Source organism: Eleutherodactylus coqui, chromosome 1, assembly GCF_035609145.1.
Source record: "Eleutherodactylus coqui strain aEleCoq1 chromosome 1, aEleCoq1.hap1, whole genome shotgun sequence".
Taxonomy (NCBI): Eukaryota; Metazoa; Chordata; class Amphibia; order Anura; family Eleutherodactylidae; genus Eleutherodactylus; species Eleutherodactylus coqui.
In genome coordinates, this window is record NC_089837.1 from 414452681 (window position 1) to 414472200 (window position 19520).

Here is a 19520-nt window from a genome sequence, read left to right on the forward strand (position 1 = left end):
CTCTTCCCCACAATTACCACTCCATAATAAAAAGCATAATACTAATATTACAGAAAATTGTATGGTTAAAAGAAAAAAAAAAAAATTCTATATATTAGTGTCTTTTAGTGACACTCCTATTGCCAAAAGGCCTCTTTGAGAAGACCACCCCCTTACCCAGGCCAGGTACAGCTCCACCATATATTATGCCTTCTGGCCATCTTCTTTGATAAGCCCACCCCCTGTAGGAGACAATTTTTGAGTGTTTGTAGTTTAGATTTCTAGTATACACAATAGATGCATTTTGAAAATGAGTGCAAGACATCATGGTAAATTTTAGGCACTTCAGTTTATTATTGACAATGCATAGGAGAAACATATTTAATTTTTTCTGGAAACAGTTATTTGTCCCTTTTTTTTTAATAAACTACAAATATAAAAATACAAGGCAACAAAGCAACAAAAAAGATGTGCACATCTTGTGTATAAACAATCAGTGTTGTACAAAATATTTACATTTGTAATGTATTTACAGTTTAAAAGTACAATTAAAAGACTACAAAGCAAAATTTATTCAAAATAGCTAAAAACACAGTAGCGCAAAAAAATAAAAATCATGAAACAAAAATAAATAGACAAAATATAAAAATACAGCATTTTTTTTTTTTTTGGGAGAGTGAAACCCTCTATTTAATCTTAAATTTTATTCTCAAACAGTTCTGTCAACGCAACAATGTCTGCTGCACGAAACCTTCATCCAATATAGACTTAGTAATACAACGTTTTTAAAAGATATTGCAAATATATGTAAGTACATTACATAGTAACTTCTAAAAATTACCGTGTCCATTAGAATAAACATTGCTAGACAAGATTGCCATTATTAAATGAATGAGGAATATTTTTGCTTTATAGTGTCTTGGCTTTTCCAAACTATATATATATATATATATATATATATATATATATATATATATATATATATATATATATATATATATATATATATATAGCTGTAAATCTGCAAGTAAGGAAATCCCTTAAGAAAATGACAGAAGTGCAAAACTGTCTTTAAAAGAAAAAAAAATAAAAAAATTATATAAAAAATATTTGTTCCAGTTAAAAAAAAAAATAGTGCAGTTGGGTTGTCGGGTGAAAAAAAAAAATTATATCTAAAATGTTTTACCACCTCAAACATAACATTAATACCAACTGTTCAATAAAATAAAAAATAAAAAAAACTATTAAAAAAGGGACATGTCGTTATCTATTAGATGCCAAGTGGCAATTAAATCACTGCTGGACTTAACTGATGAAATCTATGCATATAACGGGACTACAGACTGGAGTAACATCCATGTATGATCACAAGACCTGCAATATTTAGTGTTAGCTTATCAAACTATGTACAGACTCTGTATAAAAACAAAAACACTAAACCAGTTTAAGATTATATATATGCATACATAAAAATTAGTTTCAATACACCAGTGCAGGATTTTTAAGGCTATGTTTATAATATTTGGGGAATTAGCTGTCAAATACTTCTTAAAAGAAAAAAAATAGATTAAATGGTCAACGTAGGGCTACATGGTTATGCTACAGAGACAAATGACACTGTAATTTAGGGGAAAATAGCCATACAGACAAATCCTGCAGTTTCATGCTCAAGTATTTTTTCCATTTTCGCTATATATTATGGCTTGTCCTTTGCGTGCAGTCATCTGTGACCTCATTTCATTTACTAAACACTGTAACAGTAAAGACAGTGCTTTGGTCAAAACATTGCTAAACAACCTTACAGCAGTGTGTTGAGATGTAAATAACGTGTATCGAGATGAAACTGGCCAGCTACTATATACTAGGGAGGGGGAAAGACAAGTGGTTCATAGACATGTTGTAGCAAACATTCGAGGGGCAAGTGTGTTCAAGTTTAACATAAGACACAAAAAGTTTTTTTTCTTCCTTTCCAGTCTTTTCCCACCCAAATCCCCCTTAATAGACCGGTCCACATTAGAACAGAGATGTGTTCATTGTGCAGCAACCGCCTTCTCAGGGAGTTACTACGATTTGAAATTTTATTATAGAGATGAGGCAGTAGGGAACACACAAACTTTGCATAGTAAAGAATAGCCTCTGGCAGAATCCAGATTAATTCTGATGTCTTTTCATATGAAGAGCCAAGTGGTCAGAGCGGCTGAAGCTGCGGTTGCAAACTGCACACTGAAAAGGTTTGGCTCCTGTGTGTTTTCTGTAGTGACGTGTCAGTTCATCTGAGCGAGCAAATCTCCAGTCGCAACCTTCCCACGTGCATTTGTATGGCTTCTCCCCTGCAAAACATAAAAGATGACATTTTTTTTAAAAACTCCAATTTTAGACAAGATACAAGGTTATACAAAAGGAATAAAAACATCAAATCGTTCAGTAGCGGATCTAGGCATCCGAGCATCAACTGGTCTCCACAAAACATCATTTGGAGGAAAATCCCCCCCCCCCCCCAAAAAAAATATATATACGTATCTATATCTATCTTAGGAATGCCTACTGACAAGGATCACCTATTCTACTCACACAAGACACTGACATCACAAGAACTTTGCTGTCTCTCCTATACAAATATACAACACTGTGCAATGCACTTATCTCTACGCAATCAGAAAGTTGTCACAAGGGAAGAGAAAGCACTAAACAATCCCTACTTGTGGAACAACGATAGTAGATCTATATTCATTCTAAAACCACTAATAAGGCATTTCAACAATTCATCCTAGTAGCGACCAAGAACAGCCAGTCCAGCACTGATGAGGCCAGCAGAGATGAGAGTGATCTGCTTACAGGTGGGTGTTCTGTGCCAGCCAAGTCCTATGCTATGCTCAGTGGCATGACAGAGTGGGCCAAGACACTGACTCAAGTGGCGGTCACAGGAATTTAAATATCCAAAAGCCCCTCTCCATTTGGAATAACTTGCTGGCAGTTTTCACAAACCTATTTGTGACTGCAGAAGAGTAATTTAATTATAGAATAGATGACCACAACGTTCAGAGCCATAAATTCATCAGCCAAAACAATGTACTTAGCTGCTATTCTGACTGCCTTTAGATGCCTTCCTATTTAGTCATTATTGAACTATTTCTATGTCGCTGTATATGTAATGATGATAAAGTAGGTCGCCATACAGCTTTATGAAGTATCACACAGGCTTGCTTCTTATTGGCACGGAGGCTGGAAGTTGACTTCCATTTTGAAATACTGACAAGACACAAAACTAAGTTTCAGATAGTGATAGAGATTTTAGATTAGAAAATATTATGTATGTATGTATACACACTAAACAGGCTATCCTTAGTTTATACTTTTGTATTTGATACTTTTAATGCCTTTTCAAAACCGTCCCATATAGGCTATGTCTATATGACGCCTTGGTCCTTCATGATTGGACAGATTCCACTGGTAATCACCTTTTCTTTCCAGAAATCCCACATTGATCCTTTTCACATGAAGGTGATCTCAATGTATTTATTGTGACGGTGCCTGATCTAGCAGAAGTCTGGTTTGGGCAGCTACTTAGAAGGACATTCACTTTTCTGGACATCTATATTGCATTATCAGGCAGGTATGTTCTGTACACTATATAGTTCATCTTTTGTTTTCTAGGGACACTTTGGAAAGCTATTTCATATTTGCTCTAAGCGTCCTTAGAGAACAGTACAATTACAGGTCTATTAATAACATTGTGTTCCAACTACGTTGCCATTTATATGAATATGTTTAATATTTAGAAAGAATAATCATTTCATCTACAAAGTACATAGTCCGTGCCGTCTGTGAAGTCTTATTTTTAGCTTTTATTTGGTTCACTATTGTTATGGAAGAAAACAGTCGATGACGATGTCACTCATATCCACGGTTTGTAGATGCAGAAGTAAAGAATCAGGCAGCGTAGGTCTAGGTCACAGTAGATATCAGGATCAAAAAGTCAACACTTCCTCTAAATAATCTAATAAAAATTAAGAAGTTCTGACAAAACAGGATTGATGACATCATAAAAATGGCTGTTTTCTGCATATCTTATCTATTCTACCTCCCAGTATACCAGTTTAAAGAAACAGATAAGGGATATACATTAAAATTCCACTAAACACATCATCATCAAGCCATTTGGTGAACTAAATAAAGACATTTTATAAAAAATTGCTCTATGGCCATGTTGACATTTGCATTATTTATTTCTGTTCTGTTATTCCTGTTTGGCTGCTATTACGGCTAGGAACTGAAGTGCCAGCATTTCACTGGCACAGATGGTGCCTGACGGACCCCACTGATTATAATGGGTTACGTCAGGCTTCCGTCATACTGCCTGACATTTTAGTGGACAAAATAATCCAGCGTGTTGAAGTAATTTGTCAGATTCTGCGAAGAAGCTCCAAAAAAGGAGTTTCTGGGAATGTTTAGCTTGCAAAAAAGAAGGCTGAGAGGAGACTTAATAACTGTCTACAAACATCTGAAGGGTTGTCACAGTGCAGAGGGATCAGCCCTATTCTCATTTGTACAAGGAAAGACTAGAAACAATGGGATGAAACTGAAAGGGAGGAGACACAGATTGGATATTAGAAAAAAACTCTGAGGGTGATCAATGAGTGGAACAGGTTACCACAGGAGGTAGCAAGTTCTCCTTGAATAGAAGTCTTCAACAAGACACTGGACAGACATCTGTCTGGGATGATTTAGTGACCCTGGATTGAGCGGAGGGTGGTCCCTTCTGAGTCAATGTCCTTTACAGTCAGTCTACATTAAAAGTCAGTTGCAGAGAATTGTTACATTAAAACCTAAACAATATCCGCAATACAAGACTGGGTGCTTTATCCGTTTTGGTTTGTTCTTTTACTATCCCTCATACTAAGAAAAATCACTAGATAGCACTCCACAATTACAGAGCACTCCACAAATACAGAGAATACAAAAAAACCTACACACAATAGGAGCACAAAGTCAGATACGAACGTCGGCGTGATATAGCACACAGCCTCATGGGTAGGTTTGGGACTTATTGTGTATTGCATTTTGTACTGCTACTATATTATGCAGTTTGGTCGTTATCTTGCTTCCCCATTTGGCTTCTGTGTATGCATGTTCTGTTTTCCTTTGTGGTAGTTTATGCTTCTACTGTCTTTTGGCATTTGTGTAATATTGAGCCTTATGGGACACTATAGTTCCCACTGCACTATGATCCAAACTGCAGCCTAAGGTTTACAAAGCCCAATTAATCTTTATTAATATTTGGGGTCTTGATGCATCTGAATAATCACGATTTAAAGGGGAAAAAAAATTATATATATATATATATATATATATATATATAAAACCAATAACTACAGGCCAAGTTAACAAGTCAGAGTAAGAGCCCCAAAAGTAGTGATGGCCATACCATGGATGATTCAGCTGCAACCTGTAAACGTAATTAAGTCTAGTGTCAAGTCACCCTTAAAGGGGTTGTCCCGCGGCAGCAAGTGGGTCTATACACTTCTGTATGGCCATATTAATGCACTTTGTAATGTACATTGTGCATTAATTATGAGCCATACAGAAGTTATAAAAAGTTTTATACTTACCTGCTCCGTTGCTAGCGTCCTCGTCTCCATGGAGCCGACTAATTTTTGGCCTCCGATGGCCAAATTAGCCGCGCTTGCGCAGTCCGGGTCTTCAGCAGTCTTCTATGGAGCCGCTCGTGCCAGAGAGCGGCTCCGTGTAGCTCCGCCCCGTCACGTGCCGATTCCAGCCAATCAGGAGGCTGGAATCGGCAGTGGACCGCACAGAAGAGCTGCGGTCCACGAAGACAGAAGATCCCGGCGGCCATCTTCAGCAGGTGAGTATGAAGACGCCGGACCGCCGGGATTCAGGTAAGCGCTGTGCGGGTGGTTTTTTTAACCCCTGCATCGGGGTTGTCTCGCGCCGAACGGGGGGGGGGGTTAAAAAAAAAAAAAACCCGTTTCGGCGCGGGACATCTCCTTTAAGGTTGAAAAAAAGCCGATAGATTTGATTACAGATAGCTAATCCTCAAGTCAAACAATGTTCAGCAGAGATTTGATTTCATTCCAATAGATTCTAAAGCTCCACTGAAACGTCTTGAGTACTAAATTAAAAAATACTATTCAAGAAGTAAATGTGTTTTAGTTCAGTTACTGGAACATGACGGCTGAATCAAAACAGCTATTTTACTGTGCAGCAAAATGCAGCTACTCCTCCACATCAGAGAACTTCTATGGCATTTGTTAAAATGTCAGCACTGCTCAAGTAAAACATCATGGAGGGAACTGGTACCAACCTACAGCCAAATAGCACACTCTCGTTGTTTCTTTCCAAGCCAGGAATATCATGCATAGCTCTGCCAGAAAACAGACCTATACTTTGTGTATTCCTTCATGGCTGTGACAGGCACAGAGCTGCTCCCTTAACTAAAATATATAGTACTGCAATATGGGATTTGTCCATTTTATAGACTTTTAGAAAAGTCATATTTTGGAGTAAAATAACCACAAGATGCAAGAAATCATTCTACTCAAAATACATAATATTTTTAGGGCTTGCATACGGGGCAACCTGGACCTGGTCAAGAGACTGGAAGTACTGTTAATTAGCGCCATTTGTGTCGCCCGAACTACTAGAACCCCAACAAAGTATCCTCTACTTTAGGAATGCAGTTGAATTTGTGTTCCCAGTTTCACATTCTCATTGCTGTGCAGGTTTGAAGTTGTTAGGTCAGTTCTATTGTTGCAGCGTGACATTAACCGTGGCCACCCTGATTTTTGTTTGTAGAGACAATATAAGTAAGACTTCAGTTATCCATTTTCTGGTCTGAAGTTTTATCAGGGGCTAAAATCTATCAAAGACTTTCAGCACAATATGGGAAAAATGTTTTTCTGCAAAGGAGCATCAACGAATGGATTGAAAAATTCAAAAATGGTTGCAGATAATTGACTCAACCTTGTAAAAAGGAAGCCAAGCCACTAGGCTGAGCAAACCTTAAGATCCACAGTGATATAATACCGCTACACAGAATATAGTGTAACTGGATCCTAAGCAACATGACATCATATATAACAATGTGCCGAGTCAATAGCAGTTGGTGGTTGATGCAGGTATCGTTCTTGAAATAAGACCCAGAAGTAGTCTAAAGCTAAACCTCTGCTGCTTACTCAATGCAGGTCATGGTTAACGCATGAGTTTATGAAAACAAAGGCCAGGCCCAAGCACATGGGATGGGTCTAGTCTCCATATTGTTTTTCAGCACTCACCCACCTTTATTTTTCAATTCTATGACATGATTGGATGGTAAAAGGCAAAACTGGGTTAAATAGGTTGGCAAGTTTCTTGTTCTTGGCACTGCCTGATTGGCATCCAAAAATGCTGTGTCATCAGCTCTACCCTCGTTTGAATCCCTTCCAGTTAGGTTATGGGTTTTGTCTTAGTCAAAAGCTCAGTGAGACAAGTTAAGACTTTCTGCGCTCAATATTGTGTATTTTGATCTATTCTATCAACTAGTAACTTTTAAAGAGTTGGACAGATTTTTTTTTTGCCATTTTTGAATCAATATCTAGAAATCAAATCTATTCCAGAATTCGTAAAAGCAATTTAAGTAGGTTAGGATGCTTATATTAAACACCTTCCAAAGGGGTACTTTCTTCAGTTCGAGAAGTGCAGCTACTCGATAATCCAGCGTGCAGTTACTACTTCAAATAGTAAAACAGGTCACCTTATGGAGCAGTCAATTTAGTCATAGAAGTCCAAACAAGTATTTTAAAGGGGTTAACAAAATAAACCAAGAGAATGGTCTTCTACTAAATAAAACCCTTTGCAATTGTTCAGGCTGTCGGACATAATTCTAGCCCTGAGTCAGTACAATTTAACAAACGGCTTCCAACTGTGAATGCAACCTGAGACTGTAGAAGTATCACCTGGGACACAACATGGATACCTCTAATTGCCAACAGTAAGTCACACTAATTAAAAGAAAAAACACTTAAATGTTATTTTAAAAAACATTAAAAATACCCTTTTCCACCATAAGGTAACAAAACCTACTGGTATGAAGTAGCCTAACCTTCAGAAACTTGTTGTGTTAGTTACCATTACATATCTTCTGAACAGAAGGTAGACCGGAACATGAAGCAACCACAAGGTGTTGAATTTTTATGCAGGCACAGCACTGTAGATACAGTTGTGGCTGTGCCTGGTACTACAGCACAGTGCCATTCATGTTAGTGGTACAGCTGCAATGATCTTCAAAACTGGGTACAGCCAGCATCGAATGTACTTTTATGTCAGCAATAAACACATCATGGTACCATACCAATGAAAATATTTTTGGTGCAAAATATTGGTATTTATGGGCAAGGAACGTGGCAAAGTAAAAGTGCCGTATTAGTTTTGTGTCCTATGCCTCCTGCTTAGCCTGTGACTCCATGAGAGAGAACAAACGCTTGGTAAAGTGAAGCAGCTGACTAATTAGGGCAAGTTCACATATCATGGATTTGCTGCAGTTTCATCTGCAGATTTCATGCTGAAATGCCTCATCAGTATACAGTGCAACGTAAGTGAATGGGGTTTTAACAAATCCCATCGACTTATAGCAGAAGGAAAATAAAATAGAATCGGCTGCATTCTAATAAAGGTGCGGATTTAGAAATCCACAGCATGCTGTATTTGGGGCTGAAACACAGTGGATTTTCACCACAGAATTCAATGTAGTGAGCGAATCCCATAGTGAAAACCACATCAAAATCCACCTGTGGACTTTGGTGTAGATTTATATTGAGGGGCAAACCTAACCTTCCCAATTTAATCTTTTGTCTTTATTCTAAGTAGATACCTGAACAAACTTTTACCACCAACTAGTGAACATGCCATTTGGCATGGGTTAATGAAGGTCACAATAGATATGATAATGAAGAGTATAAGCAATAAAATTACTCATTTGACCCACTTCTATCAGAAAGTGTGGGGTTTCATTTAAAGCAACAGCCTGTGCGAGAAGCTTCTAGATTGTCACTTTTCAGCCATGTTGCAATACATAAAATGTTCTTGAGAAGGTTGTGCCAAGTAACTACCCAGCTTAGTCTGCAGAGAAAAGCAAAGACTCCACAGAAGACGGAATCTCCCAGCAAAGGAGAGTATTAGAGCTTGTCTGTGTTTGTTCTGAAACAAAATCTATTAGGAGGTATTCAAAGTGACTGAAAGGAGCAGCAAGGTTGAATAAATAATAAGAAAAGACCAAGGGGTTTTTGATACAAAAGAAATTCTGAAAGTGTTTTGACTCCTTCCACCAGACAAACTTTGCTCTGGGCTTTTTTATTTTATTTTAAATGACAGATTGTAAAGGGAGGTTATCATTCACAGGTGATTTAAAGCCATTGTCATGAAACCAAGATTAGGAGGAAAATGCAGTTTGAATAGTCAGTGATTACTATGGAACAAGTTTGGCCAGATAAACAGGACTGCTAAATACCCCAAGGCCATTTAAGACACATTAAACAAAGCTCTGTTAAATTGCATTGCATGGTACTATCTTATTAATTTAGGATTTGCTTTGAAGGCATCTTAGTTTAAGAATAGTGTTTTAAAGATTAAAAGGGGGTTCTTGTAAGGAAAAAAAAAAAAAATGGAAAAAAGTAAAGAGACGTTGTTGGATATAGAGTGCTCCTAGCCGGAGAATGGGCTGCACACGTAAAGTACAGACAAAGACAAACAAGGAGGAATTAGCCCTTGGAACCATTGTGTTCTCTATTCAGCCACTGCTTGATTAATGAAACCTAAACTAGTTAAAGTTAATTAGAGGAGACGTTAGGAAGTGTACAAGTTCCATAAATAATTCAATGTTAGCATAGCATATCAATTACTTTTTTCACAGCTTAGCTTGACGCTAAAAGAAAAGGTCATGCTCAATGCTTGGGTCAACCCAAGTTAAACAGACAATGAGACATTTATTACAAATAAAAAAAGAAAGTAGCCAACAAAAAAAATAAATAAAAAAAAAAAAAACACACAGTAGTACGCCTGACATTTCTACACTGAGAAGTTTGAAAAGAGATTCCATCAAGCGCAGAAGTTCTTGCCAGAAATGTGGAAAGACAGAAGAATGGGTCTTGGCTAATCCCATAAATTAGCCATGATCTCTGCTGAGCCAAGGTTAGAAGATAAAGCAATGACTCAATATCTGTGTGGGACACTGTATAGCAATATGTTTAAGCTGGGATTATGAAAACACATATTGCTTAGAACAGTTTTGTTTAGCATGGTAACAGTCTGCCAAACAGACCTTTGTTCTACTTCTTTTATTTTTTTTTACAGTGGCTGTTAGAGATAACTGCTTCAATTATCAAAGCTAGGATTTCCATAGTAACCTCCAGCTTTCAGATACCTTCTTTACACACAAACACACAAAAACAATCAAAAAGAAACAGCTAAAAACAAAAGCCTGTGTCCATAGCAATTTAGACATTTTTATCAAAGTGAATTATTCCTTAGAAGAACTGTGGCCAAGTGAGTGTAAAAGACGTTACCCTTTGAGGAATAGAGTTCTACCACCTAAACCCAAGACAGGTGGACCTCATGAACGAAGCTCCAAGATAAGAGTTAGTTGTAAAAGCTTACACGGTTCTGGAATAATTACTCTAAACAAACCCATATACTGGGAAACAAAAAGTGGGAGGATGGGAAAAAATATCAAGCTTGCTCCAGGGCAGTGTGTTACTAAACCTTAAAAGGGGTTATACCAGAATTACAAGTTATCCCCTATTCACAGTATAAGGGATAACTGGATTAGTAGGAGCCTCACAGTTGAGACCCCCACCAATCCTGAGAATGGGAGTAACGTGTTCACATAATTGCAGGGATGCCTTTTACCCCTAGTGACACACTGAATAGAGCACAAGCCAAACATGCGCAGTCAGCGCTCCACTCATTTCAATGAGGCTGATGGTAATACCCAAGAGCTTTCTGTGTTGCCATCACCAGCGGCCTCTTTGAAAATAGGTGGCGCTGAACGTGCGCAACTATCGCTCCATTCAATCCCCCTTCTCACTGCAGGGTGCAGTAAAGGTGCGTCTACACGGAATGATTAGATTTAAAATTGTTGAATCGTTAAAATATGAACAATAATTGTTCAGTGTAAACAGTCAACGAGCGAACAATAATTTGGTCGCTTATTGTTCATTTCATGCAAGCATGATAATATTCGTTGGCTTTTTTCGGTCATTCTCCAATAGTGAATGAGAAAGACTAGACTAGATCTGTTTGTTCACTCATACAACCTGTTTATACAAACAGTCAATGTTCGCTCGTGCGAATGATAAGTCATTCCATGCAAAAGCACCCCAAGCCCACAGAGGAGAACACGGAACCCCAAGTCTCAGGATTGTGGTGGTCTCGTCAGTGAGAACCCCCACTGATCATCAAATTATCCCTCGTCCTGTGAATAGGGTATAACTTGTTATTCTGCTACAACCCCTTCAAGGAGATAAGACATGTTGGAACCAGCATAAAAAAACTAAAAAGCAAACTGCAATACTAGTCACTAAATATAGTCAACTGGATTCAAATGTAGCTTCTGACTGATTCAATGGGCAAATCTTTAAAAGGGAACCCATTACCCCTCTACAGCAAGAATAAGCTAAGTTATGGTGCAGCTAAGCCAATATTACACGAGCGAGTGGGATTTCTGCTGCGAATCATTGATTGATATCACACTAGCCAACATGCGATTTTCCCACGGGCGCGAAGATTTTTATTTTTTTTTTAGATCAAAAACGCCTTGCATCACTTCAGGGAAGAAGCAATCCTCTGCTGCAGCATCGCACTCGTGTGTACCTAGCACCTGTGCAATGCTGCCGCCAGCCCCATTAAAATCAATGGGTGATGCAAGGGCACGCCCAAAGATGGGATGTACCGCGATTTGTTTGGGGTTCATATTCATGTTTCTCGTAACGCACAAATCCTGCGTGATTTTCTAGGCCGTGTTAAACAGACCTTAGAGGTGGTGACAGGGAGTCAGGAGTTTTGTATTTCTGTTTGTTTTTTAAATTATACTCGCCTGGTTCCCGTCGCTTAAGATTGTGCACCACACTGGAAATCTGACGCTTTCAATACGGCCATGCAAGTGCCCTCCCATAGACTTGTATGGAAAAGTATGCGCATGGGACTGAGACAAGTCAGATTCTCAGCCTTCATATGTGATCTTCTGCAGCAAGAAAAAACAAACCAACCCCAAGTCACCAGACTGTCACCTCCTCCAACAGCACCATAACTGCCAGTAGTAAAATAATATGCACATTCTATGTAGGGAAGAGAAGAACTGCTGCACTCAAAACAGCTCGGAAAAAAATGGGCCACGATTAAGTGACTTAAAGCAAAACACATTAAGCAGACAAACCAGTAAATAAATTCTATGCATAGTGTTTACCCAACCATTACAGCGAACAATGTATCAATGTATGCACATACCAGTATGTGTTCTCAGGTGAGCTTTTAAGTGGGATGACTTTGTATATACTTTTGTGCACCCTAGAACAGAAGAGAGAGAAAAATGCAGTCAATATAATGAGCGGCAAATTGTGGAATAATGCTGAATAAAATGGAAAAAAAAAAAAAAAAAAAAAGAACAAACTTCAGATTTCACCATAGAGTTTACAGATAGTTACAACTAGACATGTGAGCCATAGACGTAGAAATGTATCAAGACGTTTAAGAAGGGATTCCTTTAGTGCTGCAAATAGGGGAGGGGGGCAAAGCACTTCATTAATGTTACAGCAGATGTACTGTGTCAGCTCCCATGTATATTCTTATTGAACGGACTTATTTATCAGAGGTATTCCTAGCCACACATTCATCTGCATTCTTGCATTCTAAAAATACCTGGGGAGATTCCAGTGTCAGAAAGTGCAGCAAAGTTTATCGTTACTTAGCTATTGCCAAAACGAAAGGCTACATGAATACATTCCCTCACTGACCTCCATTATCACATGGACTGTCGTTATGCTATTATTCCTAGTGGAAATGCTGTGTCCAAACCCAGTTCCCTGCTCTCCCCAATGAGAGAGATAGATATACACACATACAGAAAAGCCTCCATTTCTTGCCATTCGTCAGTAAAGCATATCCACAATGCATCTTTGGTGAAAAACAGGGCTATCATTTGTAAGCCAATAAACTGAACACAATATTGGAAATCTGTATTAAACCAGAGGCTGGGAAATTCATTTCTGTTGTGTAAAGCAAACACACTCCCAGATGTGGGAGGTACTTTTACATGGTAATGGCCAACTGCAGCTCTGAGTTTGATCACTACAAGGCACCATACTTCAGGTGTTGTCCAGCATTGTGGTGGGGAGGGGCTCTTTCAGATGATACGTTTTTTTAATTGTAAGACTATCCCTTTAAAATTAGGGCATCTTTAATTAGCTTATATTTAGTACTGTAAGTGGGTTTCATCCCCCCTCTCCTCTAAACTTCTGATAGGAATTGTGCATGCCACATATGAGAAGGATGCCTTGCATTATCCTAATAATGCTTTTAAGCCATTGCAAAACTGGATCATATGACCCTTTCCTAGTAATTCAAAATGAGCTCAAGACTGATAGAGGACTGGCTGACAGATGACTGAAGAGGCCTAACTTAAAGAGTACCTGCACTTTCACTTTCCAGCGCTCCTGCTCCAGCAACCATTTTCGGCTCCTTCCGGCAGCTGAAGATGGCCCCATATAGCACTATGGGGCAGTCTTCAGCTGCTGGAAGGAGCCAAAAACAGTCAATGGAGCAGGAGCGCTGGAAAGTGAAAGTGCAGGTACTCTTTAAAGATGGCAGCATGTTGCTTGAGGCAGTCTTCCCCAAGAGCATTACACTGCTTATGGGGGAGAATATGGTGCCTCATGGAGAAAGACAGACACCATACACTGAAACATGGGATGACATGCCAAGCTTACTTTTGGCCTTTCATTATATTCCAAAACGGACATGCTAACCCATTAGTATACAGACAATTATCAATGACAGATGAAGATGTCTCAAAAGTCTAACCAAACATGCATTTGTATTATTTGCTTGAACACAGTAGAGCAGCTCAGTAACTGACACTGTACAGTCACTTGAATACATCACTAAAGACAAATACAACCGTAGAGGTAAAGGCGTTTTCTAACGTACCCGAATATTCCGCAAGACGCTGCGGTACAAAAAAAAAACAAAAAAAAAAAAAAAACACACGTCTAACATGCACATTTGGATCTGGCTTAAGGATGTGTTCACACGTAACCGATTTGCTGCAGACAAAAAATTCCATAGCAAATCCAGACCATTTGTTGCGGATCCATACCAGATTTAACATTTTTTCAAATTCAGAGGATGAAATCTGCTGCGGATCTGCAAAAACTGCCCCACATGCTGTAGATTAATCAGCTGCAGAAAAATCGGTAGCAAGTCAGCTGCATGTGACCGAACCCTGACTTTGCACCAAAATCCAAATGCTGATTTTAAGGCCTCATTCACACAGGGATCTATATGTGCAACCCCCTCCCCCCCCCTCCCCCCCCCCCCCCCCCCCCCCCCAAAGCAAGACACATGTGTAAATAACTTGTGGCTCTTAGAACCATAGAAACCATTGGTTCTAACAGCCGTGAGTAGTTTCGCACGCATAGGTCCCCATATGAATGAGGCCTGAAGCAGACTTCAGAGGCATATTCTGCAGCGTCTTGCTGAATATTGTGGTATGTGTGAAAGCACCCTACAATTCATAGTTCCTTAATGGTCTACTGAAACACCCAACAGCACATCATTCATTGTTGATATATGGGACTATAACAACTAGGCTACATCCTTCCATACAACCGAGAAGCCCAACTAGCCATATCCGATAGAGGTCTTCTCGTGGGCCTATTGCAAATCCTGCATTCAGATTGTTACATTAGTGTCAATATGCATTAGCCAAATGTCAAACAATGTGACAATCACTATCTCTTTAAAGCCTGGTTCACATGGCACAGTTTTAGTGCAGTTTACATTAACCCCTGTGCTGTGTGAACCTGCTACATGTATCCTTGTTGGGCATCTGGTGCCCTCTAAACTCATATTTGTTATATCCAAGCCTTGTAATTCTGGCACCAGTTACATAGGCCTTGCCACCTAGCGAAGTGACATGATTGCTCAGCCAAGGATTAATATTTACACTCTGTCTCCAAAGTCTAATTACCAGCATTGTCTTACCAGGATAATCACAATAGTGAATTCTTCTTTTCTCCAAGTCTGGGTTGTTCCTGCGGTTATAACGGGCTGGTTGAACAGGTGCAGGCGCCATTGTCACTGTTGCAGGTAAGCTGTTGTGAATGCACATTTTGGAAGCAATTGTAGCTGCATAGGAAGGAGGGGGGTTTAAACTCTGAAGGAGTTCTGCTTGTCGATCTGGGCTGCCAGGCTCTGAGCTGGGTGGTGATGGGGGAAAGTAAGTGGCATCTTGCTGTGCCATGAACTGCCCATGCATATTATATGAACACTGGGGAATGCCCTGAAACTGCTTCATTGTGGTCTGTGATACAGGGGAGGGGAGCGTATTGAATCCTGATAATTCTGTAGACAATGCAGCATTGCTAATAGAGTCCATTACCGGAGTCTGGCTTGTGGAGTTCAAGTCCATATCTGATGAACTTAAGAGCTGATACAACTGACCGTGCTGCGGATTCACGGGAAGCTGGATTTCTGGAGACGGCAGCTCCTGCTTGATGTAAATGTTATTGAGATCTGTGTTTTGGTGAGAACTGAAGATGCTGGTAAACTCTGGCAGAGGCTGTGTGCCCGTGGTATCAGTCTGCTGGTTGAACACTGTAACGGGCTCTGTCTTAATGTGGGTGACTGTAGGCCTTTGAGACTTGTACAAGTTTGTTCGTAGGTGAGTGATGTCTGGAAGGAAGACGTTCATGTTGATACTGTATGGCAGTCCATCACTGTCATTACTGAAGAACTGATCAATGCCCGATGCACTCTCTCTTCTGTATTTCTTTTGATCTTGCATGATTGCCGCAGTTTGACTGGGTGTCAGATACTTCTCCATTTCACATCTAGTCTATAGGTGAACAAGAAATAAATACATTACTAGTATATCACCTTAAATTCCATGTCTAGACCTTTATGTTCACACACATATACCAAAAGAGCAGATAGGAGCCCTGTCCGTGTTCATGCAGACACTCAACGGCCTGCTTACATTCCAATTGGAAATTAATAATCTTGTAATATGAACAAGCAATTTTTGCAGATGCAGCACTCATGTATAATCCTTCCCCAGATCCATATCAAGCAATCATAAGTGCTGCATTGTAGGCTGGGGGTGGCTGCAGGCTGATATTACCAGTACAGTCATCAGCAAAACATTTATCATCTACTCTTCAATGGACAAATGCTACATTCCCCCTTGTACTGTAAAATCTCGTGTCATTCCTAATCCCCTTAGCATTCCCCAATATGAATCAGCTGACAAATGGAAAACAAGTGCAATCATTCACTTCAACAAACAAGTCACTTTCCACAGGTCCATCTAATAATGTTAATAAAATTGGCCGCTGAGCAGGTTTATAGCTTGTTAACCCCATCGCATCCACAGCCTGCAGACATAGGTCCTAAGTGTTGATGTACTGTGCAGCTAAGGCCTCTTTCACATGGGCTACAAAACGCATGCATGTGGCGCCCATGGCTTCCAATGGGTTCTTTCAGGCTACAACACATCACTCATGTGAAAGACCCCATTGGAAGCCATGGGCTTCACATACGTGAGAGTTATGTAGCGATGCTTCTGTAGTCCGTGTGAAGCAGGCCCAAGACGTATATATAAATCCCCCCTTTAGTGTAAATCTCACTGTATCGTGTTTTGCCAGTAAAGAGATTGGGCCGCCTCTATCAGTTCTGCCCTAATAAAAGTGACAGGGAGCTGTAATGAGCAGCTCTCGCCAATGAAAAAGTTGTGAAGACAGGAAATAAAAAGTTAGGACCTTTGATCCCAGGTCTTCCATTCCTAATGTACAGGAGTGCACGTTTTTTTTTTAACCTTATTACACTGGATTAGAAAATGAAAAAAGTTTAAAAAAAATATACAAAACATATGATTAAAAGATACTGGCCTAGTCCTGGTACCATAATTTATGCCACAAAAAAAAAAAAAAGCACACACACAAACAAAAACAATTAATGTATTGTTTCAAAAGTCTGAAATGTTGACGGGACCATTTAGGTTTCAAAGGCCTCGGTCAGGAAGGGGTTAGTAAGTTACAGCCTTCACATTAACAGAAAAGTACTTCTTGTCACTTCCAGAAGACAAGCTATCATATAATAAGCACTTGGCAGCCATCAACAGGTAAAGCCTCCCTCCACTGATGAGCCATATAACCCTGCTTACATACAGTACACACATAGGCAATGATGATATGCAGTCAGCACAGGGTTAATGGGCACAACAAGCCAAAAAGTATCCAAAAGTCAAGCGAACAATCCATGGCCACTTCACATGCATCTGATATAATAAGGCCATGTCATAAGCTGCTAAATAGAGCCGGTGGAGCGCGGGCCGCCAGCTTGTGGTCAGCCCGGTCCGCTTTTAGCTCGCCCAGCTGTTGTTTGCATGTGGATGAGTCCCCGGCCCCCGTGTAGTGTGTGCGGCTCGCCCGGGTCCGGGGCCTCTGGGAGGCGGGTACTACTGCTGCACATGAGGAGTGCCACCTGCCGGGACGGCTCGCACTAGTCAGGATGCCGCCGCAGCGGGACAACCCGGAGTACAGCGCGGCGGGCGGCACTACCTGTACAGCGCAGGTGTCGGGCAGGGCGGCGGTACAGGTGGGGCAGCCGGGGTACAGCGCAGCGGGCAGCACTACCTACACAGCGCAGGTGTCCCGGCAGGGGTACAGCGGCTCGGGCAGCACTACCTGCACAGCGCAGGTGTCGGGCAGGCCGGCGGCACAGGTGGGGCAGCCGGGGTACAGCGCGGTGGGCAGCACTACCTACACAGCGCAGGTGTCCAGGCAGGGGTATAGCGGCGCGGGCAGCACTACCTGCAGAGCGCAGGTGGGGCAGCCGGGGTACAGCGGCGCGGGCAGCACTACCTACAGAGCGCAGGTGTCCTGGCGGTCCAGTGCGCGCAGCTGGCGGTACCTACCTGCACCATGTCGTCAGGCAGCAGCCTAGGGCTCTTCATCTCCTCGGTGAACGCCGCTCCCCCCGCACCGGGGTCCCCTCTACTATGCAGATGCCCCCCATTCCCAATCACAGGCTTCAGCTGGGTGAAGACAGGCTCGTCCAGGCGGCCCAGCCTGGCACTCATGGTCAGCACCGTGGTGGCCATCTCGTCGGCCGCAGAGCAGTCCAGCACAGCAGCGGGTGAAGAGCCCGGAGCAGAGCAATAGCGCGGCGCTACAAGACGCGGGCAGGAGACCTACCTGTTGCAGGGTGTGTACACGACTTTATTGCGGGGCTGGACCGCGGTACTGCTTTGAGCTTCATAGGGGCCAATGCGCTGTGCGGGGCGGGGCTGCAGTGTGTGTGGGCGGCCAGGGGGGCGGTACTGAGACTCCTCCTCCTCCCCGCGCTGACAGGGCTTGGTGTGGCGGGCAGTACAGACGGGGAACACTTGTAGGGTGATGTAGAACATCTGTGCTGCAGCGGCTCGGTGCAAAGACATGTACTGCAATACCTCACACTGCCCACAATAATACACTGTAATACATCAGGCACAACCTACAGTGATATACACTGCACGGCACAACCTACAGTGATATACACTGCACTACACTACACTACACTATATACAGCCTATAGTTATATACACTGCACTGTACTACACTATATACAGCCTATAGTTATATACACTGTACTACACTATATACAGCCTATAGTTATATACACTGCACTGTACTACACTATATACAGCCTATAGTTATATACACTGCACTATATACAGCCTATAGTTATATACACTGCACTACACAACCTACAGTGATCTGCACTATAATAAACTATACATAACCTAGTGATATGCACTGTATACAGCCTACAGTGATATACACTGCACTATAATAAACTATACATAACCTACAGTGAGATACACTGCACTGTAATATAGGCTGTATAAGCCTACAAGTATATACAGTGCAGTGTATATACTTGTAGGATGTATACAGTGTATTACAGTGCAGTGTATATCACTGTAGGCTGTATACAGCCTATATTACAGTGCAGTGTATATCACCAAGTTTTGTCTGGTGTATTGGAGTGCAGTGTGCAATACACTGTATACAGCCCCTTCAGCGATATAAACACTGTATACAGCCCCTACAGTTATATACACAGCACTGTAGTACACTATGCATAACCTACAGTGATACACTGTATACAGCCCCTTCAGTGATATACACTACACTGTATAGAGCCCCTAGTTATATACATGGCACTGTAATATACTATACATAACCTAAAGTGATATACACTGCACTGTAATACACTGTATACAGCCCCTTCAG

At 41.0% G+C, this 19520-nt stretch overlaps 1 protein-coding gene across 2 annotated transcripts; it reads right to left on the reverse strand.

The window, feature by feature from the left end:
• Positions 1 to 978: 978 nt before the first annotated feature.
• On the reverse strand, positions 979 to 18537 carry KLF5 (KLF transcription factor 5). Of its 2 annotated transcripts, none has more exons than XM_066581115.1 (4): positions 18441 to 18537; positions 15229 to 16081; positions 12475 to 12534; positions 979 to 2309 (listed from the first exon to the last, which is right to left on the reverse strand). In XM_066581115.1, the coding sequence occupies exons 2-4, from the start codon at positions 16067 to 16069 to the stop codon at positions 2131 to 2133; spliced, it is 1080 nt and encodes a 359-aa protein (XP_066437212.1). In that variant the 5' UTR covers positions 16070 to 16081; positions 18441 to 18537; the 3' UTR covers positions 979 to 2130. The 2 variants fall into 2 exon arrangements, with proteins under 2 accessions (XP_066437212.1, XP_066437204.1); XM_066581107.1 differs by lacking the exon at positions 18441 to 18537 and adding an exon at positions 18161 to 18428.
• Between the last annotated feature and the right edge of the window lie 983 nt (positions 18538 to 19520).

What these genes read in the sequence shown, in the direction of transcription:
- KLF5 (XM_066581107.1), bottom strand. Translation starts at nt 18,346, where the DNA reads ATGGCCACCACGGTGCTGACCATGAGTGCCAGGCTGGGCCGCCTGGAC. An exon ending in TGCCTGACGACATGGTGCAG is followed by an intron (nt 16,082 to 18,160) that starts GTAGGTACCGCC and finishes GTTCACCTATAG; the next exon opens with ACTAGATGTGAAATGGAGAA. An exon ending in TCACTATTGTGATTATCCTG is followed by an intron (nt 12,535 to 15,228) that starts GTAAGACAATGC and finishes CTTCTGTTCTAG; the next exon opens with GGTGCACAAAAGTATATACA.